The sequence below is a fragment of the Quercus robur genome, chromosome 8 (assembly GCF_932294415.1).
Source record: "Quercus robur chromosome 8, dhQueRobu3.1, whole genome shotgun sequence".
Taxonomy (NCBI): domain Eukaryota; kingdom Viridiplantae; phylum Streptophyta; class Magnoliopsida; order Fagales; family Fagaceae; genus Quercus; species Quercus robur.
This window is the reverse complement of record NC_065541.1, coordinates 53,923,744-53,951,474: the sequence shown is the minus strand read 5'-3', so window position 1 is coordinate 53,951,474 and position 27,731 is coordinate 53,923,744. Positions and strand designations below refer to the sequence as shown.

Here is a 27,731-nt window from a genome sequence, read left to right as displayed (position 1 = left end):
GTTAGGGGTGATTGAAGTCATCCATGCTGCCCCGAAGGGTGCGACTATAACCAGAAGAGGGGTGTTGACAGTGGCACCTAAAGAAAATTGCTCGGGAAAATAACCCCCCGAAAAGAAAATAAAAATTAGTCGGGTGCCCATCTCTTTTGACGAAGAGGATCTGGAGGGAATGATTCAACCGCACGATAATGCGTTGGTAGTGACGGCGCAGATAAATGACTTCTTAGTGAAAAGGGTGATGATAGACCAGGGAAGCAGGGTCGACGTAATGTACCCGGACCTATTCGAAGGGCTCAGATTAAAAAATCAGGACTTAACGAAGTATGATACACCGCTGGTCTCGTTTAATGGAAGGGTGGTGATTCCTGAGGGTCAAATTTCCTTTCCCGTAAATATGGAAGGTAAGGAAATGATGGTGACCTTCATAGTATTCAGATCATTCTCCCCATACACGACGATCTTGGGAAGGCCGTGGATTCATGCAATGGGGGCTATTCCGTCCACCTTGCACGTGAAGGTTAAATTTCCTACCAAACAGGGCGTTGCTATAGTACGAGGAAACCAGCAAGTAGCTAGGCAATGCCTAGTTGCCGCAGTTAGTTGAAAAGGCAAGCAGACTAAACAGAAGGAAACCACCAAGGAGACATCATTATAGCAATTACAGGAGCCCCGAGAAAAAGTGGGGGCTAGTTGTGCCGAGAAGCTAATGAAGGTGAAAATTTTACCGGATACTAACAGGTATTTTCAAATAGGAACGAGCATAAAGAACCAGGATAAGGTAGAAATGTTGTTATTCCTTATGCAGAATGTGGATGTGTTTGCATAGAGTCCGTACGAAGTGCCTGGGGTGGACCCCGAGTTCATTGTCCATAAGCTTAACATGGACCCATCATTCCCCCCAAAGAAGCAGAAGCCAAGGAAAGCGGCCAAGGAGCATGCTGACACAGTAAAGTCGAAAGTCCAAAGGCTGAAGGAAGCTGGGGTGATAAGGGAGATCTTCTTCCCGGAGTGGCTAGCAAATACCGTGGTAGTAAAGAAGAAGAATGGCAAATTGAGGGTTTGCGTAGATTTCACAGACTTAAACTGGGCATGCCCAAAGGACCCGTTCCCTATGTCGAAGATCAACCAATTGGTAGATGCCACATACGGATACCCAAGGTTGAGCTTCTTGGACGCCTTACAGGGGTATCATCAGATTGCCCTGGCACCCGAGGACCGAGAAAAGACAGCATTCATCTCCCCGGATGCCAAATATCATTATAATATGATGCCATTTGGATTGAAGAATGCCGGGGCCACATACCAACGGATGATGATGAAGATGTTCCGGGATAAAATAGGGCATACGGTTGAAGTATACATTGACGACATGGTAGTGAAGAGTAAACAGGAAGCACAACATGTAGAAGATCTTAAGGGAGTGTTCGAGGTACTTCAGCAACATAAGATGCACCTAAATGCTGAGAAGTGCGCTTTTGGTGTAGGGGCCGGTAAGTTCCTAGGGTATCTGATCACCAATCGGGGAATAGAGGCCAACCCCAATTAGATCGAAGTCACGAATCGCCTCAAGCCGTCGAGCAATCCAAAAGAAGTGCAAGTATTGACCGGGATGTTAGTTGCACTTAACCAGTTCATCTCCAAATTCGCTGATTGTTGTAGACCATTCTATCAGCTTCTAAAGAAGTGGAAAGGATTTCTGTGGAATGAGGAGTGTGATAGAGCCTTTCGAGATTTGAAGGATTATCTAACGCAAGCGCCCATGTCAACGGCCCCAAAGTCCGGGAAGGATTTATTCATGTACCTCTCAGTGTCCGATCATGCCGTGAGCGCCGTACTGCTAAGTGATCGAGGAATACAGCAACTAGTGTATTACATCAGCAAAACCCTGGTTGATGCTGAGACAAGATACCTACCCTTGGAGAAGCTGGTGTTAGCCCTTGTGCATGCTACGAGGAAGCTGTCGCATTATTTTCAGGCTCATACTGTATTTGTCCTGGCCGAGTATCCTTTGCAGTCATTGTTGAAGAGATCAAACTTCATGGGTCGAATAGCTAAATGGGGGACCCAGCTAGGTTCCTTTGACATACGGTACAGGCCGCGAAACTTAGTAAAGGGCCAGGTCCTTGCTAATTTCGTTGCGGAGTTTTCTCCAAAAAATAACGGGAAGATGGTCTGTCATGTAGAGAATTGCCAATGGAGAGTGTTTGTGGTCGGTGCTTCGAGTGCTATGGGGGCTAGTATCGAAATTGTTATAATTACTCCGAAAGGAATATGGTTGGAGCATTCCTTTAGATTGGGGTTTAAAGCCTCTAATAACGAGGTCGAGTACGAGGCCTTTCTTGCCGGATTAAGGAAAGTTTTAGGTATGGGTGCCCGAGACGTAGAGACTTACTCTGATTCTCGGCTGGTTGTTAATCAAGTCCAAGGTAACTTCGAGGCCCAGGATTTTCGGATGAAAGCATACCTGCAGGCAGTAAAGCAAATCATAAACAAGTTCTGTACGGTAAAGGTGGCCCAAATGGGCCGGGCACAAAACAGACACACTGACTCCCTAGCAACGTTAGTGTCGTCAATAACCGAGGAGGTGCCTCGGCTAATCAAAGTGGAGCTTATAAGGGAGCCAAGTATTAGTATGGCAGATAACGTTAGTACAACCGGGGTCGACGTTGCCATGATTTCAGCAACCAGGCCATGAATCAAAGGGGGCTAATGTATGACACCATGGTACCCAGATCCATTTGGGCCTTGAATTCTGACCCAGCAGCGTGACCCATGGCCCCAGTCTCTTTCTACCCAAAACCCTAGTCCGAACCCACACAAACTGCAGGCCCAAGTTTTGTCATCTGGTCCTTGCTCGGCAAACCATTCCCAAACAATAAAGAAAGAATAACATCCAAACACACCATCCTTCGCATACCCGACAGCGCCTTGGGAAACACCTCTGCCGGGCATGTCTGCTAGAGTGGGAACCAAGTTCCAAGGCCACTTTCACCACATTCCATTCCCACCTAACCATCCACTTACGACTGATGATATTGGACCTCCAATTGCACAAACTATGGCAGAAATCATGATCTCTCCACTAATTTAGAGCTATAAATATGAGAAGTTGGGGAAAGAAAATGGTTGTTGAAAGGTTCCCAAGGAAACAGAAAGTAGAGAAAAAAGAGTGATTCAGAGAGAGAGAGAAAGAGAGGGAGAGGCACCTTCATTGAGTCTCTGTGTCGAGAACAACCCGAAGTAGGAAATCCTAAACCCACTTTACAAATAAGTTGTGAGCCCAAATGAGGTCAAGCCCAAGTGAGGTCAGGCCCAATAGCCTTATTTTAGGTGCGCACAATAACCATAAAGATAAATTGAATAAAATCAAGTTAAGATACCAAATTCGCAAAGTACTTTGAAATGTGGCCAATATCTATCTGAATTGCGAATATGTTGTGTCACATTAGGAAATGCAGGATCAGCAAGCTTGATAATGTTTGCTGCCATAACATTGGTTAACGATGTAACTACCGTGTCCACGTGTCGATGCACTGTCTCACCCGAATGTTGAAATCTATCTTACACCATTCTATTACACATGCCACTACCAAGTACCACCAATATCATTGTCATAGACTCTTCCACTCAAACTCTTTTGATACTGTTATATCCATACTGAGTGCATAATGTATTACACAGTTCTTGAAAAACATGGCTTGATAGTCTAAAGACATTGCAACATTTTCGCTCATTTCCATTTAAAATATATTGTACCCATTCATACCCTATTTGTAGATTTGTATGCATTGGTACTTTGTTCATATTGGTCTCTATGTAAGGTACGACATTTGCACATCTAACTAAATATGCTGCGAGTACATTTCTGTCGCTCATCCCAAAACTCATGTCCCTACATATGTTACCGACTTTAATTGCTTGTACAAAATCTGGATTGATACTATAATATGTAGGGTGAAAACAAGTTGTTAAACAAGTTGTTAAACTATAATATGTAGGCTAAAAAAGGTGGTACCAATAAATTAATAGTGCTAAAGCTTAAGCAGCAGTCTAATGTCTATAAAGTACCTTCACCAACTCATGCAAACAAAGTGTTTGAATTGAATTCATTGTCATGTGCTTCCATGATTTGATGGCTATGCTAATCAACTAGTTGCCAAACACCCAAAACAGACACCCCACTTAAATTTGGTTTGGATTGGTTAATTTTAATATGATCATATAGAGCTAAATATATGTTTTCATAATTTCATCCAAGATTATTGAAAATTGTAGATTCAAATCTAGAGGGGAAAGTATAGAAACTCACTGGTGCTAGGAATTAGATGAGTCGTTTAGCAAATCCATCATTTTGTTAGTTGTTTTGAAATTTTGTTGGCTGGGAACTAGTGCATTAAACTTTTATTTGTACAAATGAAGTCTGAGTTAGTTCAGCACAATGTAGCAATTTTGGCGGAGCATAAGAAGAAATAAAGAGATGCAGCAAAGAAAGGGAAACAACCATCGATAGAGCATAAGAAGAAATATCAATCAAGTTCAATCATTCTACAATACCCTTCCCAGTTTAATACCCTGATAGCACATCAATCTAATAACCAACTTCCTAATTGTCTTCCCAAGCCAGTTGTGTAACCATATTGCCAGCTAAGCCATCCAACTCATCTTAACTAACTAACTTCATTAACTAATTCTAATACAATGCTAATGTAGGCACACCTCCAATACAAGTATATATATGCTAAAGTATAAGTACACAATGCCAGCTAGGCAATTACAACACCATCTATAGCACGGTTACATTGTACACTCTAGCAGAACTAACACAGCCTACCTCATCAGCTACACACGCATGCCCCATCAGCAACACACGCACCCCTTATTAGTAACACACGCACCCCTCATCAGCACCACACATATACAGCACCACACGCATGCCTCATCAGCACTATACACACCCATCATTAGCACTATATGCATGCAGCACCACACACACACCACACTCCTAACAATACCCTTGCATCAGTACACGCATACCCCTGCACCCACACATGCATTCACCTGCACCAACACACACACACACACTTGTACCACAGATACACATACACAATTGTACCACCTGCACCATTCCCTGCATAGCATTGTCCATTGTGCTCTCTGCTGCACTTATGCACTAAAGACATAAATAAACATAAATCTGTAACCACATTTATTTATTTACTTACCTTTCTCCCTTCTTAGTGACAATACCTTCCAATACAAACATTGGACAATCTAGACTTATCAAATGCACCACAGACCTCAAAAAAGACAAACCATAGTGTTTATTTAATGGACCTATCTGATGCTTTATTAGCCATGATAAGCGTGCAATCTACTACATATCACATTTTGTTGATTTATGGATTCAATTAATGGAAAAATCTCATAACCTAGGAAAACGCTAACCATGTCTGAGAAAGCATAATGGATTCTCATGCACCATATTTGAGAAAGCATAATGGATTCTCATGATTGCATGGATTAATTATTAAGAAGCTAATGGGGGCGACAAATTACTTATCAGGCATTAGGTGAGATTTTAGGCTTTTATTATCATAATACCAATAAAAAACAATGCTTCCTCATCATGTAGTCTGACCACCAAGTGCAAATGCCCACATATTGGGGAGACTAGCATAAATGATATAATTAGTGCATCCAAAGTTAGCTATGAATCTTCCCATAAAAAAAGGGTTCACTTCATCCCAGTAACTTGTTCATGTGATTACTTCTAATGTGTGCTTATGTGAATAGGTTATAAACTAATATGTGTTTATGTGAATGTAGTATAATATTTAAAGTGAAGTTTCTTCATAATTTAATATATTGTGAATAAATAAACGTGCATGACATCTAGTCTTCAACCCCTTATAATTATAAGGCATGTTGTCAACAATGATTGATTGAGCTCTTTAATTCTCTAACTACATTAGTAATTTGACCGTGTAATTGAAATAAATATTTTATCAATCACAGAAGTTTAACCATTGATAAGCAATGGATTGTTAATGACCATAAAACACATCATAATCTAATACTTATAACAAAGGACATAGACAAAGCTTACCACTTGAAAGCTGGTTCTGCCAAAACATTAATGAAAAACTTGGGACAAGCTCTTTGGCAGTGACCATATCTAAATTATATTGTGCACATCACATAGAATTGAAGGTTAACTAAATTCATTCATGACATGCCTCAAGTTTTGTGAGGACCCTAAATCTCATAAGTTACAGCTAATGCACAACTCTTAAATCATATTAGTGTATTATTATTGTTCTCTACTCCCCCCAATTAACTTTCAAATTGCAAATTTAAACCAAGCAGTGCCATCATTGGCCATTATCTTCCATTGTAGCCATAGAACATCTTCAAATTGAATATGCATGTTACATATTCCATTTTCATTGAAAATTAAAAATTACAAACAAACTAGTATGTATGAGTACTTTAATAACCAAAGAGCAAAACCAAAGAGGATGAATGCCCATTTTTTATTACTACCACAATAGAAAGAGTACTCAATAATTACATACACACCCAGGGTAAGCATTGTTTCTGCCAATAAAAAAAAAAAGAAAAAAAAGAGAACAACAAGTACATAGAGAAATTCCGATTACTACAACACAATTAGAAGCAACCCCTATCGAAACAATTCCCTTTCCTTCACAAATGAAGCTCGGGGAGTAGTTGGTACTGTATCTCTAGCAACTTCAACTGGAACTCCTTTTGATGACTATGTACTGCAAATATATTCCTAGCCTCTTGGTTTCCCATGAAAAAGCAGGAGTTGAACATATAAAGGTGATCACCTGATTGCACCCCAAGAAGACTCAACACCATGTCCATAACTGCTTGAACCTCAACAGTTGTTGTATAAGCAAATGGTGTACAAGTACTTACACTTCTACTTTCAACAATAATATCTGAGATGTTCTTCAAAGAGTCGGACATCTCTTGCACAATTGAACATTTTTTTCTTGATTTCTTGTGAATTCCCCTGAAAAGGTAGACACCACTTGCTAAGCCTTTTTCCCTTATTCACTATCAGTCTTGCCCTCAACAATGATGGACCTTCAACTTATATTGGGTCAACATCCGCAAAGGGCTGACATTGGGGGTCAATAAATTCTTTGCTACTAGTGGAGTCCCTAGACCCTTCGATGCATTCCTTTGGTATTTCACCACTTAGGGTCCATGCATTTTTCTCTGTTGCAACCGTGCTTTCAAACATGATTTCCATGGAACCAACATTCGACAAACCTTTGTGGCGAATGGTTGATGCCTTGGGACATGCCTACATGTGTACAACCAATAGTTACGGTACAATATAGTTGTAGACAATTGAGTTTTTCACAATTATGTAAAGGCAACTAACCTTAAGCTTTTGGGTCCACCACTCATCAGTAGCCTCAATCCTTCCAGTGTCAAGATCATAACCCAACCTAGTCTCACACTCAAAAAGCTGCTTCCAAGTCTTCCACTGTTTTCTCAGATGATCCCATTTGTTTTTAAACTGCAAGTGAGACACCACTTTGCCCATTTCACCCAACTGCTTAATCATTACATCAACCCCTTCCTTTCTAAAAAATCCTCAATTCCTTTTACCTTCTAGGACTTGAGCAGCACACAAATCACAAAAAGCTTTTAGTTCCATTAGATCTTTCCACCCAGTTCTCACATCATTATCTACGTCCTTTGATTTCCCCTTATCCATTTTTGTTATAACAGAATTTTATACTCATTGAGGCATTTCGAGAAACAATTTGTATGCATATCATAATCGATTGCACATGCCCACATGAAAAATGCAAATTAAACTCACAAAATCTAAATACAAACATAGGCAGGAAGAGAAACACACAAAATTACACAAAGGAAAAAGAAACCCACATATTAATTTCATGGAAAACACAAAAATCACACACAAAAGTTGAACACAATTGATCCTTAAATGCAGAACACAACTTACAGATAAATGTAGAACACCAACACATCAAAGAGTATGAAAAGTTAAACATAACTTACAGATAAATGTAGTGTCTCTCACCCACAGTGGTGGCAACAACGTCCCAAGCGGAGAGAAGGTGAGCTCAAGTGAAGGAAAAACAGAGGGGATTGGGTTCGTTTGTTCCGCTTAATGGGTTTCCTTTGTTTTGGTGGTTTATTAGTTGGTGGGTAGGTGCAATTCAATGAAGATGAAGAGGACAGAGCATTGAAGACATCTCTGCCACATTAGTTGAGAGAAAGAAGAAGACCGTCTGCAAAATTAGTCGTTGGCGTTGCGCACCATTTTGTGTTTCACTCCTCTGCTTTGTGGGTCAGATGAGGTGACGAGTGAAATATCCAAGGTTTTTAAGTTAAAACAAAACGCATTGTTCAGAGAATTGTAGCAACATATTTCCTTAAGTGATGTGGTCCATGAGCAATACACGCATGCAGTGTTTTATTGAAATGATGCATTTAGGTTTCTGTTTATGTGTTTCAACTAAAGTTGCTGCGTTTATTTCATGGGCACTGTAGCCGTGGGTCCTAGTGAGTAAAACGCAAACGTAGATGTTAGCCGTGTTTCAGTGCAATCCAAACACTCACTTAGTAGATTACTAATTTTGATTACAATATGGATTTCTTCTTCTTCTTCTTATTTTTTTTTTTAATTTTTTTAGTTTAGATCTTAATTTCTTTGTTTTTGTTATGTTTTTATTTTTATCAGAGAAAGTGATAAGGTGCGTTACTGTTATTTAATAATGAAAATCATTTTAGCTCAGGTGAGTTAAGTGACATTTTTTAAACCATGGTAAACAAACTTAAACACATGTAAGTAAACTACAACTACACCAATAATTAAATTTAGGTCTAAAAATAAGAGATAACCAAAAAAAAAGTAATTTAATTTGACTTATGATCAAGGAAGTCAAGGGCACTTTTTTTACATCAATATAAGTTATGGAATATACTTGAAAATTATTTATATATCAACAACTATTATTTTACAATCAAGATTACTAATTTACTCTATTTATTTGTATTTTAGTTATTATTAAATTCTTATGTTATTACATTTCAACCATCAATTCAGTCGTTCAACTTTAAAACTCTGAATCTTCTATATTTAGTGGTTCGATTTTTTAAAATCATAATAAAAATTTATCAATGATGTTGTGAAAAGAGAAATGTCAATGCTATTTATAGATTCTATAGAAAAAAAAAATTACAATATTTTTCACAATAAATGAATTGACAAGTTTTTACTAACAAATCACTAAATACAACTTTTTTACCTACCATTAACAATTTATTTTTAAAACAAATTTTAACTCTAACCACCAATGAAAAAATAACATTTTTACTTGTCATATTACATGTGACTCACTAACCCAACAAATTAAGCGAGTTAGGTTTTTCTTCAATAACCCAAAAGAAAGTCATTTACATTACAAATAACAAGACATGTGTCATATTTCTATTTGCCAATTGGAGGACCCTAATATTTTCTAATTATTTGTGTGCATCTACTTTCTCTCGGCAAAAATTTTGAATTCGTGCCTTTTAGACGGGTCACGTGCTAAGATAATAATTAATAAGAGCTTACTGGCCCGACTTTAATGGTGGGTTCCATCTGATGTGGCAATTTCTGAGCTTACTGAACTTTACAGTAAGAAAACTGGATTGTGATCCCCATAAAAATGGAGAAACATAAGCAGGTGATTGTGTTTGGGCTTTTTGTTTAGACTTTGAAGAGAATAAGAAAAAAGAATCTCAGTCACGTATTCATAGTCAGATGATATCAAAAAAAAATCAAAGTTCCAGACGAGTTTACAGTAGGCTACGTACGGATCAGGGAACAGTGGAGAAGAACAAAATAGCCCTACATAGATTGAAACGAGGGACAAAAATGGTATTATCCTTAACCTCTCTGGCTTTCTAGTTCATGTTCTTGTTAGTTCTAATAGTACTATATATTTCGGTTTTCTGAACATTGATAGAGGTCCTCAAAGGTTGTGCTGAAAAAAAAAATGTCAGGTTGCTGCTTCCCTGTGAGCCTTCAAAAGTCTCGTACGGATAGCTTCAAGTTGAAAAAAGAGTTCCCCAGAAGGTATTGCACTGTTTCTTGTGATTCTCATTCATGCCCATTTTGATTCTTGTAGTAAATGATGTGTCTTTGATGAGCATTCTTGGGTTTGAATCAGTTTTAGCTCATAAGTCTATTTGGGTACTTGTTTTTTTTTTTTTTTTCCTGAGTTCCACTCTTGTTCATTTTGATTTCTAAGTTAAATGAGGAAACTGGGTTTATTGGGTCTTGAATCGGTATTAGTTCACAAGTTGGATTGGATTTTTGTTTTGTATTAGTTGCTTTGTACTTATTTTTGATTCTTGAGCTAAATGATGTGATTTTGATGGACCTTGTGAGGTTTTGAATTAGTTCTTTTCCAAATTATAATTTTTCCCTGAGCTAAAATTATTGTCATTTTGCTAGAACAAGTTATTGTCTAGGTGAAAATTATTTGATCTTGTCTTAGTTCACATTTTGATATAATATTCCTTTTGAGTTGCATTCATAATTAACCATTTCAATCTTGGGCTAATAATTTTGAGAATGGTTGGGTCATATGGACTGAAATTATGGAGCACTGACTTTTGTAGCTAAGTGATTATCCCTCTCTATTTAGAAAATAGAGGTCTTGTGTTCAATCCATGGAAAGGGACAGCGTTAGGATGAAGAGAGTACTGCATTGTGTATACTATTACTATTTGATATGGAAAAAGAAAAGAGGTTTTTTTGCTTTCATTCAAACCTTTTTTAAAATCTTTAGCTAAGGGATTGATCTTAATGAGAAAAATATGGTCATTATCAGTTTCAGATATCAATTAAATATGTTTGATTCCATTTCATATCTATTTGCAATGTCATATTAAAATTGGTATTTTACAATCACTTTGTATACATCTCTTGTTCATCTACACCAATTTGCCTCTTGTAGGTTCACCTAAAGCTTCTCCTAATGGTTCATTTAAAACGCCTGTTGTTGATAAAAATAAAGGGTGCCAGGAGAAAAAACAGCTGGTCGTTTGTTTTGGGGGGATGTTGATTGATTTTGTGCCAAATGTTGGTGGAATTTCACTATCAGAAGCACCTTCTTTTAAGAAAGCTCCCGGTGGAGCTCCTGCCAATGTTGCTGTTGGGATTGCTAGACTAGGAGGCTTTGCTGCTTTTATTGGCAAGGTGCATTTCTTTTTTTTAGTTTCCATGGTGTCTTTCCAGTTACCAACTCTATCATTGTCACATCAAAGATCACCTAATACTATGTGCTGATTTGATTTCAAAATATCCACTTCAAAAAGAGAAAATTTAGAACTACAACTTTTTGTGTCACAATGCATCAAACATCCATTTAGTTTCTTACGCCATATCTCTGTGGTGCTTTGTGAACCCGCTTCTCTCTACCTTTAGGAATTGAATAAGACTTTTCTTGTTGCCGCTGTGGATCAATCTCAGCATCACCCTTATCATTGGGTGAACTATTCTCGTCAAACTCTACCTCAACAGTTAATTTCTCTTGTGCACTATCATCACATGTCTCTGCTTCATTTTGTTTCAATATAAAGGCTTCATCAAATATGACATCTCTGCCGATCACCGTTTTCTTTGAGATTGGATTCCAAAGCTTGTAGCCTTTAACACCTTTTACAAAACCAAGAAATACGCATTTTATTGACTTCAAATCCAATTTAAAACGCTTTCCACTTTGCATATGCACATAAGCTGGACAATCAAAGATTTTTAGACTCGAATATTCAATTGGTCTACCTGAACAAACCTCTTCTGGAATCTTAAAATCTATGGCTGATGATGGAGATCTATTAATAATGAAGCTTGCTATATTAATTGTCTCTGCCCAGAACACCTTAAGCAATCCTGCATTCAATCTCATGGATCTGGCTCTTTTTGCTAAGGTTTTATTCATTCTCTCTACAACCCCATTCTGCTGTGGAGTTCCTTTAACTGTGAAGTTACGAGTAATGCCTTCTAATTCACAAAATCTTATGAATTCTTTATCTTTATATTCTAGTCCATTATTTGTTCTAAGGTATTTTATTTTCCTGTCAGTCTAATTCTCAACCTATGCTTTCCACTTTTTAAATATGCCAAACACATTACACTTATGCTTCATAAAATAAATCCATACCTTTCTAGAGTAATCATCAATGAAACTGGCGAAACACTGAGCACCGCTATGAGAAAAACTGATACTGGACCCCAAATATCTAAATGAATGTAGTCAAGAGCACCCTTACTTGTATGAGAGCCTGTCTTGAAATTGACTCTATGTTACTTTCCATACACACAATACTTGTAGAAGTCTAGCTTGCATGTCTTCACCCCCTTCAATAAATTTCTTTTGTGCAACTCTAACATACCACATTCACCAATATGGCCAAGTCGCATATGTCATAATTTTTGTTGTCAGTGCTGGACTCCACCAGAGTTGTGATTGCAACTCTTCCTACAACTGTGTTCCCAATCAATCTGTAAAGCGTGCTTACTTTCTCTCCCTTCATCACCATCAAAGAACCTTTGGTAATCTTCATGATTTCACCCTTTGATGAGTATGAATAGCCCAAATCATCCCATACTCCTAAAGAAATTAAATTCTTTCTAAGATCTGGAACATGTCTGACATTACTAAGAACTTTCACAACTCCATCAAACATTTTGATCTTCCTGGTACCAATTCCAATAACCGGGCATGTAGCGTCATTACCCATTTGGACCATACCACCGTTGTAAGGCTTATACGTGTCAAACCAATCTTTCTTTGGAGTCATATAATATGAGCATGCTGAATCTAAAACCCAAGATTCCAATAGAACATTGTTATCTGATGAAATTGAAAGTAAATCTACACCAACTTCACTGTCATCTGATGTTTCTTCAGCAACACTAGCTGATTCTAGGGGCTTCTTTCCATTCTTCTTCTCCTCTAAATGCTCCTTCAACTCTTTACACTGATTCTTGTAGTGCCCTTTTCTGTGACAATAAAAGCACTCTACATCTTTCTTTGCACATGATTAGACTGTGATCTATTCTTGTTGGAGTTTCGTCCTCTTGACTTGCTTCTACCCCTATTGCTTGAATTAGACTTTACAATAAGTCCATCAGCCTGAGAACCATCACCATCTTGCTTCATCTTTATGTGTGACAAGAGAGCATTAGTCACCTCCTCGAGTACTATAGTCTCTTTCCCGTACATTAACGTAGTCACTAGATAATCAAAAGAAGCAAGAAGCGACACTAATAAGAGTAACGTTTTATATTCGTCCTCGTAATTCACCCCAAAACTTGACAATTGGGTGTTCAACATATTAAATGTGTTGAGATGCTCCAACAGATCAGAATCCTCCTTCATATGCAAACTATACAATTGCTTCTTCACGTACAACTTGTTCGTCAGATTCTTTCTCATATAAAGACCTTCTAGTTTTTCCCAAACCTCCTTTGCGGTCTTTGCTTCTAGGATATTGTGAATGACCTCATCACCTAGGTTGAGACGAATAGTGCTAGCTGCTTTCTCATCCATCTCTACCCATTCTACATCCTTCATTGTTTCTGGTTTCTTCTCCTTCCCAAGCAAGGCCTTGTGAACTCCTTGTTGAATTAGGAGATTCTTCATCCGCGTTTGCCAAAGTGAAAAATTTCCCTTACCACAAATTCTCTACATCATACTTTGTGCTTGACATCTTTACTGTATTCAGAGGATTGAATCCTAACCTGGCTCTGATACCACTTGTTGTGCAGATAGCACCCCAGGACTCAAATCAATAGCAGTAAATAAGCGAAAATTAAATAACAAGCACACACAAAAAACATAAGAATTTACGTGGTTTGGCAAACTGCCAACCTCCACGGAGACGACAGAGAAATTTCACTATAAAAAAAATTGGGAGATACAATAGTGCACAAGAACACTCTCAAGAAACCCAAATCCCAATACACCCTAACTCTCTTTCACCCATAAGACAAGAAAACACAATTCTTCTTCTTATGCGGCTGCTGCTAGGTTTTTAGGAATTACTCTCTCACACGGCTGCACTTACTAGGTTATTAGGAATCATCTCTATTGCCATAACTAATAATATATATATAGGGATATATGTTAGGTCGGCTGCCTTGGACTCCTAATACAAGAAGTTTTTGGTAAACTTGTGTTGACTTGGGCTTGACAATACAAGCCACACGGCCCACATCAACAGGTTGAATTGCGGGATCCAGAAAGTTAGAGAAGACAAGGCTCCGAGAAGTCAGTTTGTAGTAGGAGCTTGGAGGACTCTAGTACATGGGGTAGACTAGACTTGGACAGTCTTTTGTTATTCTTGTACTCCAACTTTATTCTCTAATGGATCAATTTCAACTTGGAGGGTTGCAAAAAGGTTTTTCGCCAAGTTCTTCGATTTCCTCTTCGATATCCTCTTCGATAACACGTCTCGATGTTATCTTGTATTTGCATCTCTCTTCCCTACTCTTAAGCTTTCCTTTTATTGTTGATAATGGATGAATATGGTTTAAGGTAATGATAATGGTTGTTTGCACTTTACTCTTTTTCCGCACTTAGTATAAGTTAGAGTAAAAGCTATCTAGCCGTAATTTTAATTTGGGTGTCTAAACAAGCTCTTGTGTATTTACACAAATCCGAGCTTTCAGTTGATGCAGGCAAACATATTACATTATGGATCGATTAGTTTGATTGAGGAACCTTGTAGGTGTGCTCATCTTGCTGCCATGGACATTGCTAAGAAGTCTGGTTGTCTCCTATCTTATGACCCAAATTTGAGGTTGCCACTTTGGCCATCTGCAGAGGTTGCTCGAGATGGTATTATGAGCATATGGAACCAATCCGACATTACTAAGGTACATATTTTGACTTTTGGGCACCATATATATTCTGAAGTATTACATTAAATCTTACAAGTTTTTACATGCACTTCACTGTTGGAATTATTTGGGGAAATTGCAGATAAGTGAGGAGGAAATCACATTCTTGACTGGAGGTGATGATCCTTATGATGATGATGATGATGTTGTGCTGAAGAAGCTTTTCCACCCCAATCTTAAGCTACTGCTCGTAACTGAAGGAGCACAAGGCTGCAGATGCTATACAAAAGTCACTATCCATATATTTTAGGTTAACAATGATTTCAAAGCTTTATTCCATTTCCAGTAATAAATTCCTCTAGGCCTTTGGCATCTTCTATGCGCTTGACAACCATTTAATGAAGGAGGAGATCCTAATGATATGTGACCTCATATTGGACAAATGGAATTGGTATCTTATGCATTTTAATCTTTATTTTTTATAATATTATCAGTTAATCAGGAGTAATTTCTTTTTGATGGTTGTGCAGGAATTCAAGGGCAGGGTTGGTGGTGTTAAGGTTGAAGCTGTTGAAACAACTGGTGCAGGTGACGCTTTTATAGGTGGAATCTTGAACATTTTGGCTTCATATCCAAATCTTTATAAGGTGCAACTCAATAAATTCTTTTGCTTTTGAGTGGCTATTCTTTGTTTCATTTTTTTCCATCTCTTTCTCACACAAACTATTTGGCTTTGCAAATTCTTGTGTGTTTTGCCATTATTATTGTTGTGATAATGAAAACTATTGTACTAATACATAAACAATAAAACAGAAATATTAACAAAAAATCTCTACATCCAAAGACAATATCAGTCGAAATTCACTATTATTAATATGGAAAACAAATACTCAACCAACTCTCACAATTCACAATTAATTCATCTCAAATCCCTTTCCAAAAAAAAATAATCTCAAATCATACTCACAAGGCCTCACGAATTTAAAACAACTCAAATCTCATTATACCAACTAAACACTAAATCTTAATTCACAAATATGACACATCTCTATAACTCAATAAACACAATGGTCTTCTCACACTTAAACATCTATATCTATATATATCTAAAAGCTGAAACTTAGCATTTATTGTTGTTACGCTTCTATTGAGTCACATTATCGACAACATCACTATTTTATTTTATTTTTTTGGTTTTCTATTTTTATTAATTGTCTATTGCAAAATTAATTCTTCGTGGCCAAATGTAATACACTACACGCTATCATAAATTCTAATTGTTTATTGTCTATATTGAAAGCTCATTTCAACATTGAGTGTTATTTTCTTTCCATCCTAATCCTTATATATATGTAGACACACACAATACATTTTGCTACTCAATCATTAAGCCACATCATCCACTTATTTTTTTATTTCTTCTTTTCTTTTTTAGACTTTTCTTATCACTAATCTCTAAAAAAACAAAAACAAAAATTTCTTCTCCTCCCAATTAGTCCACACCTACGGTTACACTTGCTCCAACCTCTCCCTTCCCTCTTTGCCTCTTTACCTCCCCCACTACTCTCTACTTCACCATTACACTTCCTTATCATTTTTCATAACTTGACTCTTCTTCTTCCCATTTTATTGGTACATGCCTACGGTTACACTTCCTCCAACTTTTCTCTTACCTCTTTGCCTCTTTGCCTTCCCCACTACCCTCTACTTCGCCATTACACTTCCTTCATCATTTTCTCTTTATTGAGGTACCAAACTTTTATTAGTAAATAAAAAAGTGATGTTAATGGTGGGTTTAGACTAGAACCCTTAAGAAATTGTCAATTCAACTATAGTAAAAATGGTTGCATATATATATATATATATATATATATTACTCTTACTAAAATTGCGACTCTCACAAGGAAAGGTCAGTTGGATGATTTTAGTGGAAATGTCAAAAATAATTTTCAAAATTTTGTGATAGAAATTTTAATTTTTCATTAAAATTTATGGAAATCTTAACTGTAATTATTATCAACAAATAACAGTGCTTGGTATTAAAGTTTAGAGAGACGCAATAAATGTATAAATAAGGTAGAGAAAATGGAATTTTCCTAAAATTATTTTGCATTTAAATTTCATTGATACAACCTTGTGGACTCAAGTTAATATTGATCCTTTTGCCAGATAAAAAAATATATATATATATATATATATGATTTTATTTTTTTATAATTCAATAATTGAGGAAAGAGAATTTTAACATCGAATATCTTATTTGGGAAACTTTAAAACAAGGCTCTTAGCGGTTTGATATTGAGCTAGGGTGCTTTTGTATAAATTATTTGAAAACGGTGTTTTCAAAAAAGCTATGAGGAGTCGTAAGTGCGAAACAATGTTTTGAGTTTTAAAAACGCTCTTTTAAGCTCACAAAACACCTAACCAAACGGACCCTTAACTTAAATGTCTTAGCTGAGCGAAATTTTAGTTCTGCCTGAATATCGGGGTCGGCCCTAGGCCTAGGCCATTTAGGCCATGGCCTAAGGGCCCCCCCCCCCCCCACCTTATCATAGAAAGGCCCCAAATTAAAATGGGGCCAGTAGTTTTTTTTTTTTCTTCTAATTAAAAAAAGAGTGTGTAACCTGCACATTTTTTTATCACATGTTTTATACATTGATATGTCCAATTACAATAAGTAATTCAATATTCATTTCTTTTTCTTGAAATGTCACATCAGTTTGTAAGTTTTTCATAGCAAAATTTGTAGTACTTTAGCATCTTCTTCACATAAAAAAAAAAAAAATTATGAAAATAATAGAAATACAACACAATTACCAATTCACCATTAAGTGAATGAAAAATGCAAAAATTAATACAAATTTTATTACAAAAAACTTACAAACTGATTAAACAATATAATAAATTAATGTTTTAAATAACTTTTATTTATTGATGACTCGTCAGTTTGTAAAACCTATATAGTAAGTATCACTACTCACTTTAGATGAATTAGTCTTATTAATTAGTAAGAATTAATAATAGATTTGAAATAAAAAAAATTATAATATAAAAATAAATAAATATCATTTAAGTGATATTTAGATATTTTTTTTGATAGGTAATTAAAAAACTTATATTAAAGAGGAAAAAAAGAAAAGAGAAGTACAAGATGTTCATGATGATGAACAACAACACAACACAACAGCAAAAAAACAGCGACACAGCACAACACTACACAACACAATAGCAAGAGAGAAGTCAGGAAACTAAGCTAAGGGAAGGCATAAACTCAGAGAGGGAAGAACACTCAGTAAAACCCCAGCAATGAGACCACTCCATTAGACTGCATTGGCATAAAATCTTTAACTCCTCCAACGTTTTCTCTTTATCTTCAAAAGATCGACGATTTCGCTCCAGCCACACAATCCACATTAAGCACCCTGGAACCAAGTTCCAAATTTCCGAATTATGCTTCCCAAGCCATTGATGCCAACTAGATAACAAACCCGCCACCGAACCCGGCATAACCCAATGAATACCAAAAGCCTGAAGCATGAAAGCCCATAGGGAATGAATAATAGGACAATGAAGAAGAAGGTGGCGGGTTTGTAAAAACGCCTCTTTAAAATTTGCACATTAGGCCTCAAATTATCTTGGACCAGACCTGCTGAATATATGCTGGTGGATCGACTTTGGAGTATGACATATTTTCTCAAAATATTTGATTAGTGTAGCAACTCTTGTATTTTATTTTCTTTTTTACACTGGACAAATCTGTATATGCGCACCTGCATACCGAGCTGTCATTAGAAGAATGCTTTTCAGGGGAAATTGGTAAAGGTTACATCTAAATGGTTTCCATATGTTTCACCATAAACTGCTTGCTGAGGTCATATTGCTCATGGAATTGGGTTTGCCAACTTAGTAGATTACCAATTCTGATTACAATATATGGATTTATTCTTTTCTTCTTCTTTTTTATTATAAAAAACTTTAGATCTTAATTTCTTTGTTTTTGTTATGTTTTTATTTTTATCGGAGAAAGTGATGAGGTGGGTTTATGTTATTTTATAATGAAAATCATTTCAGCTCAGGTGAGTTAAGTGACATTTTTCAAACCATGGTAAGCGCTATCAAAACAAACTTAAACACATGTAAGTAAACTACAACTACACCAATAATTAAATTTAGGTCTAAAAATAAGAGATAACAAAAAAAAAAAGTAATTTAATTTGACTTATGATTCAAGAAAGTCAAGGGCACATTTTTTACATCAATATAAGTTATGGAATATACTTGAAAATTATTTATATATCAACAACTATTATTTTACAATCAAGATTACTAATTTACTCTATTTATTTGTATTTTAGTTATTATTAAATTCTGTTATGACATTTCAACCATCAGTTCAGTTCAACTTTAAAATCTCAAATCTTCTATTTTTAATGGTTCGATTTTTAAAATCATAATAAAAATTTATCAATGATGTTACGAAAAGAGAAATGTGAATCCTATCTATAAATTCTATATAAAAAAATTTTACAATATTTTTCACAGTAGTTAAATTGACAAGTTTTTACTAGCAAACCACTAAATACCACTTTTTTACCTACCATAATTAACAATCTATTTTTGAAACAGAGTTTGGCTCTAACAACCAATATAAAGATGACATTTTTACTTATCATATCATGACTCACTTAACCCGACAAACTAATGAGTGAGTCATGTTTTTCTTCAATAATCCAAAAAAGTCATTTACATTACATATAACAAGACACGTGTAATCTTTCTATTTGCCAATTGAAGGACCCAACTATTTTCTAATTTTTTTTGTCTACCTACTTTCTCTCGGAAAAATTTTTGAATTCGTGCATTTTAGACAGGTCACATTTTAGACAGGTCACATGATAAGATAGTAATATAAGGGAATTTTTTTTTTTTTTTTTTCAAAATAACACCAATTTTAAAACAATTTTGTTAGTTAGCATTGTTTCTAAACTATTTAGCAAGCTAACTTCTCGAGGCTAAGAGACTCGAGATCACTGTAGCAAATCAAGTATCACAGACTCGATTTCAATGAAAATTCACCTAGAACTCGAGTTCCACAAAAGAAAACCAAAAAGCCATAGTCTCTTCTTCTTTTTCCTCTTCTCCCTCTGAAAAAAATCCATGACAAACCCTTCTCCCCTCTGAAAAAAAAATTCATGACAACCAAAGAAACAACAAAAACACAAACACAACAAGCGATCAAAGCAGAAACCACACAAAGCAAGAGATCAACCACGAACCTAGCGGCGAACCTAGTCGGCAAACCCATGAACTCAAGCAGCAAACCCACGAACCCATAACCCAAGCGGCGAAACCCACGAACCCAAACTCGAATTGAACCCACAAACGTGTGTGATTCCTTAGGCGAAGGTCATTTTCCCTCTATTCTCTCTCTTTTATTTGTGCAGTGCAAGAACTCGAGTTCCACTGGAAATCATTTCCTACAGACTCGAGTTCCACTGGAAACCGCTTCCTACATACTCGAGTTGCTACAATAAACTCGAGTCTTTTAAACTCGAAATGTTACTTTCATAAATAGTTTGGAAACTATGCTAACTAACAAAATTATTTGAAAATTGGTATTATTTTGAAATAAAATCCTAATATAAGAGCTTACTAGCCCCACTTTAACTGTGGGTTCCATCTGATGTGGCAATATCCGAGCTTACTGGACTTTACAGTGACTAAACTACAGTTAGAAACCTGGATTGTGATCCCCATAAAACTGGAGAAACATAGGCAGATGGTTGTGTAGGGACTTTTTCTTTTTGTTTTTTTGTTTAGACTTTGAAGAGAATAAGAAAAAAGAATCAGTCACGATCCTCACGGATTCATAGCCATGATGATATAGAAAAAAAATAAAAGTTCCAAACCAAGCAAATACTGATAAGGAAAGGAGTTTAGATTTTGCGATACAGTAGGCTACGGATCAGGGAACAGTGGAGAAGGACAAACTAACCCAACAGTACAAAGATTGAAACGAGGGACAAAAATGGTATTATTCTTAACCTCTCTGGCTTTCTTGTTCACGTTCTTGTTAGTTTTAATAATACTATATATTTCGGTTTTCTGAACATTGATAGAGGTCCTCAAAGGTTGTGCTGAAAAAAAGAATGTCAGGTTGCTGCTTCCCTGTGAATCTTCAAAAGTCGCATAAGGATAGCTTCAAGTTGAAAAAGAGTTCCCCAGAAGGTATTGCACTGTTTCTTGTGATTCTCATTCATGCCCATTTTGATTCTTGTAGTAAATGATGTGTCTTTGATGAGCATTCTTGGGATTGAATCAGTTTTAGCTCTTAAGTCTATTTGGGTACCATTTTTTTTTCTCCTGAGTTCCACTCTTGTTCATTTTGATTTCTAAGTTAAATGAGGAAACTGGGTTTATTGGGTCTTGAATCGGTATTAGTTCACAAGTTGGTTTGGATTTTTGTTTTGTATTAGTTGCTATGTACTTATTTTGATTCTTGAGATAAATGATGTGATTTTTTGATGGACCTTGTGAGGTTTTGAATTATTTCTTTTCCAAATTATAATTTTTCCTTGAGCTAAAATTATTGTCCTCGTAAGAAGTTTTAATCATAATCTGCTCAAATTCAAAAAGCCATGTTTCATTTTGCTAGAGCAAGTTATTGTCTAGATGAAAATTATTTGATCTTGTCTTAGTTCACAATTTGATATAATATTCCTTTTGAGTTTCATTCATAATTAACCATATGAATCTTAGGCTAATAATTTTGGCTTTGATGAGAATGGTTGGGTCATATGGACTGAAATTATGGAGCACTTACCTTTGTGGCTAAGTGATTATCCCTCTCTTTTTGGAAAATAGAGGTCTTAGGTTCAATCCTTGAAAAGGGACATAGTTGGGATAAAGAGAGTATTGCATTGTGTATACTATTACTGATTGATACAGAAAAAAAAAAAGAGGTTTTTTTAATTTCATTCATACCTCTTTTTTTCTTTTTTCTTTTTCTTTTTTTTAATTTTAAATTTTAGCTAAGGGAATGATCTTAATGAGAAAAATAATTCCATTATCAGTTTCAGATCTCAATTAAATATGTATTATCTCATTTCATATCTATTTGCAATGTCATATTAATATTGGTATTTTACAATCACTTTGTATACATCTCTTGTTCATCTACACCAATTTGCCTATTGTAGGTTCACCTAAAGCTTCTCCTAATGGTTCATTTAAAACGCCTGTTGTTGATAAAAATAAAGGGTGCCTGGAGAAAAAACAGCTGGTCGTTTGTTTTGGGGGGGATGTTGATTGATTTTGTGCCAAATGTTGGTGGAGTTCCACTATCAGAAGCACCTTCTTTTAAGAAAGCTCCCGGTGGAGCTCCAGTCAATGTTGCTGTTGGGATTGCTAGACTAGGAGGCTTAGCTGCTTTTATTGGCAAGGTGCATTTCTTCTTTTAAGTTCCCATGGTGTCTTTCCAGTTACCAACTCTATCATTGTCATATCAAAGATCACCTAATACTATGTGCTGATTTGATTTCAAAATTTCTACTCCAAAAAGAGAAAATTTAGAACTACAACCTTTTGTGTCACAATGCATCAAACATCCACCTAGTTTCTTAAGCACCAAGATTTTGAATCTTTCAATTTATTACTGACCGAGGCCCATTCTTATGTATCTAGACAATAGTGCTCGATTGCATTGATTTTAATTATTTTTTCAATGCTTATGAGTGGCAATATAATTATTTGTTTGGAAATAGGTTTCATAAATATCATGTCTTCAGTCATTCCATACATATACACTCCAAACTTTGAGGTCCAAGTTTCAAAGTGATGATGAGTACCTAACAGTGCTTCATATTGTTGGTTGGGTGGGGAGTTTATCCCATGAGATTAGGACTTCCAACGTACCATCAAACTACATGGGGTGGCAATACATACAAATCAATCATAATAAATGCTTATTAATTACTACTATTATAATTATCAATTCTATATTTAAGGCAAAAAATAAAAGAAAGAAAATTTTATGATTTGTTAAACTTTCCTGTGGTATATAAAATATAAAAGGTGCAAACCAAATCAGAAGTAAGTTTTCAATGTTATTTAATAAAAAGGATAAGGAGACTTCACAAATATACGTGTCTGTCTTGGCCTTGGATAGTAGATCAATAGAGTATAGCGTGAAAACCAAGTGAGAATGTGATGCAAGAATTAACTAGCTTTTTCTTTTTTGGGAAATTACATATTTGGTCCCTATCCTTTACAACATATTTCAATTTGTTGGGAAACCAAGTGAGAATGTGATGCGAGAATTAACTAGCTTTTTCTTTTTTGGGAAATTACATATTTGGTCCCTATCCTTTACAACATATTTCAATTTGGTCTTTAATCTTTTAATTGTATCAATTTGGTCCTTAACATTTTAGTGTCGTGTCAATTAAGTCCCTGTTGATGACATGTCAAATGGCCAAAATAAAATTTTATTGTATTGTCACATCAATGAAAGCTAATTTTTTATTTTGGCCATTAGATGTGTCATCAAATTTCATCCAAAAATTAACAGTAAGGACTCAGTTGACACTGTACTGAAATGTTAAGGACCAAATTGAAATATGGTGTATAGGATAAGGACCAAATATGTAGTTTACCCTTCTTTTTTTTTTCCCTGGGTTTGCTAGCCATTGCGATTGGCTGTATCCTTAGACAAACCCTAGGTAATGATATGTATTTTCTTCACATAATAATATACTACTATTGACTTCAATCAAAAAGAGAAGAGAATTTTTAACCTAGTGAGGTTGTTCAAATAAAAAGAAGAAGAAAAAAAATGCCAGATAGAAAAAAAGTAGATGTAAGACAATTAACATGGTTTAGACTTACTACTTTTATTCACAATGGAAAGCCATAAACAGTTATATTTGGAAAGCCATAAACAGTTATATTTTTATTATCTTGAATCATGTGTTACAATGGATCCTATGTATGGTATGCACAAGAATATATTAGGTTTAGTATTGTAATCCTAAATCTACTATGATAGCCCATGGTATTCTACTAAACCTTACGAATTTATGTTAATATCCTAATATACTAATATATTCTAGTATATCCCTCAAACTAAAAAGGAAACCTGAAAATTTTTTGAGTTTGGGATGTAAGCTCTTGAAGGAAACCATGACAACATGTCAACGACAAATGAAGTTGGGAAGATGACCACTAGTAATGGAGAACGGTTGCACTAGTGATCAAAGAGTGACTACTATGGTTGGAGAATGGATGCACCGATAGCCAGAGGAACGGTGACTCAAGGATGGCATACACGAGACAAAAGCCTGTGATTGTGAACAATGGCTAGAGGCTGGTGACATCGATGCCAGAGGATAACAACACTGTTTACTAAAAGATGTTGTCATGTTGTAGGAAAACCGTTGCAGGATCATGTTGGCATAGTTTTCTAATTTCTCCCCATCGTCCATGCCTAGTTATAGCTTTTGTAGTTCATTCATGATTCATCTGATTCTTTTGCGCATTTCAGATCCTTATTTCAATCCAGTTTGATCACTGTCTCCACTGTGCATCACAGGTAGGTCATAGGTGAAGATGAGTTTGGTTACATGTTGGCCGACATTCTTGTACAAAATAATGTTGTCAGTTCTGGCATGCCTTTTGATCCACATGCAAGGCTTTGGCATTTGTTACACTGAGAGATGGTGGCGAGCGTGAATTCATGTTTTATTGCAACCCTAGTGCTGATATGCTTCTTCACGAAGATGAAATTGATGCAAACCTAATTAAGAAGGTAAAAATCCAACATTCTACCTAAGCAATAAAGAACAAAGAATGACTTGAACTGTCTAAACCCCTAAACTGGTTGTTGAGGCAAACTGCTTGTCAATTGTCATTGCTATTTAGCATAGTGGTAAAGGTATCAATGAAAAATAGCCTAGTCTAATGGCTCTCATATGCTATATTTTTCTTATTTCAACATGCAAAAGTATTTTTTAGATGAAAAGCTGTAACAGGCATTTTTTTTATTTAAAAAAAAAAACCAAATTACATATAGCTTTTAACAGAACATATCATGTTCAACATCCAAAACACCCGTTAGGAAAGCAAGTGAGAGTTTCTTCACTTAATATGTCAAATGGATGATGGATTGGATGAGCTACCCTATTTGTGTCTATGTTTAGTGTCATATATTTTGTTCACAGTTGATCTCAAGTTTAGTAAAGGCAGATTGTGGTAGATTGACAACTAGCGTAAAATTTAGTCACTTTATTATAAAACACTAGTATAAATAGCAAAAACTAACATGTCAATTAAAGAGGTAAACAAAAAGTACGATTTCATATATAACAAAATATCGGAAAAGAATACATGTGAAGGGCTCTAATTAGTATATTGAAAATCCATTTTCAACTCCAACATTTTGGAATTACAATTTGGTTGTTGAGGTTGTTGTTTGATCCGATAAGGTTATTAAACAAGAGCATATTATAGAATCTCAAATAGTAAATGTTTATTGAGTGAAATTCGATGTTCGGAGAAGTTGCTTAAATTCAGGATGTCACTCATAAGTCAAATTATTTGGGTATGGAACCTTCTTTTTATCTTTTTCCAATCTGAAATATGATATTGAACTTGCTGATAAGTAAATGGTTTCTATAAGATAATCGTTGATGCAGGCCAACATATTGCATTATGGATCGATTAGTTTGATTGAGGAACCTTGTAGGTGTGCTCATCTTGCTGCCATGGACATTGCTAAGAAGTCTGGTTGTCTCCTATCTTATGACCCAAATTTGAGGTTGCCACTTTGGCCATCTGCAGAGGCTGCTCGAGATGGTATTATGAGCATATGGAACCAATCTGACATTACTAAGGTACATTTTTTGACATTTGGGCACCATATATATTTTGAAGTATTACACTAAATTCTCATCTTACAAGTTTTTACATGCACATCACTGTTGGAATTATTTGGGGGAATTGCAGATAAGTGAGGAGGAAATCACATTCTTGACTGGAGGTGATGATCCTTATGATGATGATGTTGTGCTGAAGAAGCTTTCCCACCCCAATCTTAAGCTACTGCTCGTAACTGAAGGAGCACGAGGCTGAAGATACTATACAAAAGTCACTATCCATATATTTTAGGTTAACAATGATTTCAAAGCTTTATTCCATTTCCAGTAATAAATTCCTCTAGGCCTTTGGCATCTTCTATGCGCTTGACAACCATTTAATGGAGGAGATCCTAATGATATGTGACCTCATATTGGACAGATGGAATTGGTATCTTATGCATTTTAATCTTTATTTTTTATAATATTACCAGTTAATCCGGAGTATTCCTTTTTGATGGTTGTGCAGGAATTCAAGGGCAGGGTTGGTGATGTTAAGGTTGAAGCTGTTGACACAACTGGTGCGGGTGACGCTTTTATAGCTGGAATCTTGAACATTTTGGCTTCATATCCAAATCTTTAGAAGGTGCAACTCAATAAATTCTTTTGCTTTTGAGTGGCTATTCTTTTTTTTTTTTTTTTTTTTTTCCATCTCTCTCTCACAAACTATTTGGCTTTGCAAATTCTTGTGTGTTTTGCCATTATTATTGTTGTGATAATGAAAACTATGGTACTACTACATAAACAATAAAACAGAAACATTAACAAAAAATCTCAGCTGTCTACATCCAAAGACACAATATCAGTCGAAATTCACTATTATTAAATATGGAAAACAAATGATCAACCAACTCTCATAATTCAAAATTAATTCATCTCAAATTCCTTTCCAAAAAAAATAATCTCAAATCGTACTTCCAAGGCCGCACAAATTTAAACCAATTCAAATCTCATTATACCAACTAAACACTAAATCTTAGTTCACAAATACGACACATCTATATAACTCAATATACACAATGATCATCTCACACTTAAACATCTATATCTATATATATATATATATATATATCTAAAAGCTGAAACGTAGCATTTATTATTACTACGCCCCTATTGAGCCACATTAGGACCACATCACTATTTTTTTGGTTTTCCATCTTTATTAATTGTCTATTGCAAACTTAATTCTTTGTGGCCAAATGTAATACACTACACGCCATCATAAATTCTAATTGTTTATTGTCTATATTGAAAGCTCATTTCAACATTGAGTGTTTTTTTCTTTCCATCCTAATCCTTATATATATATAGACACACACAATACATTTTACTACTTGATTATTAAGCCACATCATCCACTTATTTTTTATCTCTTCTTTTCTTCTTTAGACTTTTCTTCTCACTACTCTCTAAAAAAGCAAAAACAAAAATTTGTTCTTCTCCCTATTAGCTCACACCTACGGTTACACTTCCTCCAACCTTTCTCTTCCCTCTTTACCTCCCCCACTGCTCTCCACTGCTCTCTACTTCGCCCTTACACTCCCTTCATCATTTTTCATAACTTGACTCTTCTTCTTCCCATTTTATTAGTACATGCCTACGGTTACACTTCCTCCAACCTTTCTCTTCCCTCTTTACCTCCCCCACTACTCTCTACTTCACCATTACACTTCTTTCATCATTTTCTCTTTTTTATAACTTGACTCTTCTTCTTCCCATGTTATTTGTATAAATTTGATATCATTTCTCCCATTTCAATTCATATTTTTACCACAAAAATAAAAATAATCTATGAGTACTCTCTCTCTCTCTATGAATTTTTGTTCTTTTTTATAACTCTAATTAAGTTTGATGGTTTTTTTTTTTAAATATATGTTTCCGGATTGTGTGTGTGTGTGTGTGTGTGTTTT

The 27,731-nt window shown here is 35.6% G+C and overlaps 2 protein-coding genes across 15 annotated transcripts; both read left to right on the top strand.

The window, feature by feature from the left end:
• The first annotated feature begins 9,720 nt into the window (after positions 1 to 9,720).
• LOC126697043 (probable fructokinase-7) lies at positions 9,721 to 25,800 on the top strand. 14 transcript variants are annotated; one of them, XM_050393863.1, is made up of 10 exons: positions 9,721 to 9,937; positions 10,063 to 10,135; positions 11,022 to 11,263; positions 14,741 to 14,947; positions 15,054 to 15,200; positions 15,442 to 15,558; positions 20,869 to 20,942; positions 21,068 to 21,139; positions 24,501 to 24,716; positions 25,653 to 25,791. In XM_050393863.1, the coding sequence occupies exons 3-7, from the start codon at positions 11,123 to 11,125 to the stop codon at positions 20,923 to 20,925; spliced, it is 669 nt and encodes a 222-aa protein (XP_050249820.1). In that variant the 5' UTR covers positions 9,721 to 9,937; positions 10,063 to 10,135; positions 11,022 to 11,122; the 3' UTR covers positions 20,926 to 20,942; positions 21,068 to 21,139; positions 24,501 to 24,716; positions 25,653 to 25,791. The 14 variants fall into 14 exon arrangements, with proteins under 14 accessions (XP_050249820.1, XP_050249819.1, XP_050249818.1 ...); XM_050393861.1 differs by having other exon boundaries at positions 9,722 to 9,937; positions 21,031 to 21,139; XM_050393857.1 differs by lacking the exon at positions 20,869 to 20,942 and adding an exon at positions 22,111 to 22,353 and having other exon boundaries at positions 9,726 to 9,937; positions 11,082 to 11,263; positions 21,031 to 21,139.
• On the top strand, positions 25,230 to 26,404 carry LOC126696485 (probable fructokinase-7). The gene is made up of 4 exons (XM_050393220.1): positions 25,230 to 25,244; positions 25,603 to 25,800; positions 25,913 to 26,014; positions 26,291 to 26,404. The coding sequence occupies exons 1-4, from the start codon at positions 25,230 to 25,232 to the stop codon at positions 26,402 to 26,404; spliced, it is 429 nt and encodes a 142-aa protein (XP_050249177.1).
• Positions 26,405 to 27,731: the final 1,327 nt, after the last annotated feature.

Coding starts and splice junctions, on each gene's coding strand:
- LOC126696485 (XM_050393220.1), top strand. Junction 25,801..25,912: donor ACCAATCTGACATTACTAAG/GTACATTTTTTG, acceptor GGGGAATTGCAG/ATAAGTGAGGAGGAAATCAC. Junction 26,015..26,290: donor CCAATCTTAAGCTACTGCTC/GTAACTGAAGGA, acceptor ATGGTTGTGCAG/GAATTCAAGGGCAGGGTTGG.
- LOC126697043 (XM_050393853.1), top strand. CDS start 11,123: ATGTTGATTGATTTTGTGCCAAATGTTGGTGGAATTTCACTATCAGAA. Junction 11,264..14,740: donor TTGCTGCTTTTATTGGCAAG/GTGCATTTCTTT, acceptor CCGAGCTTTCAG/TTGATGCAGGCAAACATATT. Junction 14,948..15,053: donor ACCAATCCGACATTACTAAG/GTACATATTTTG, acceptor GGGAAATTGCAG/ATAAGTGAGGAGGAAATCAC.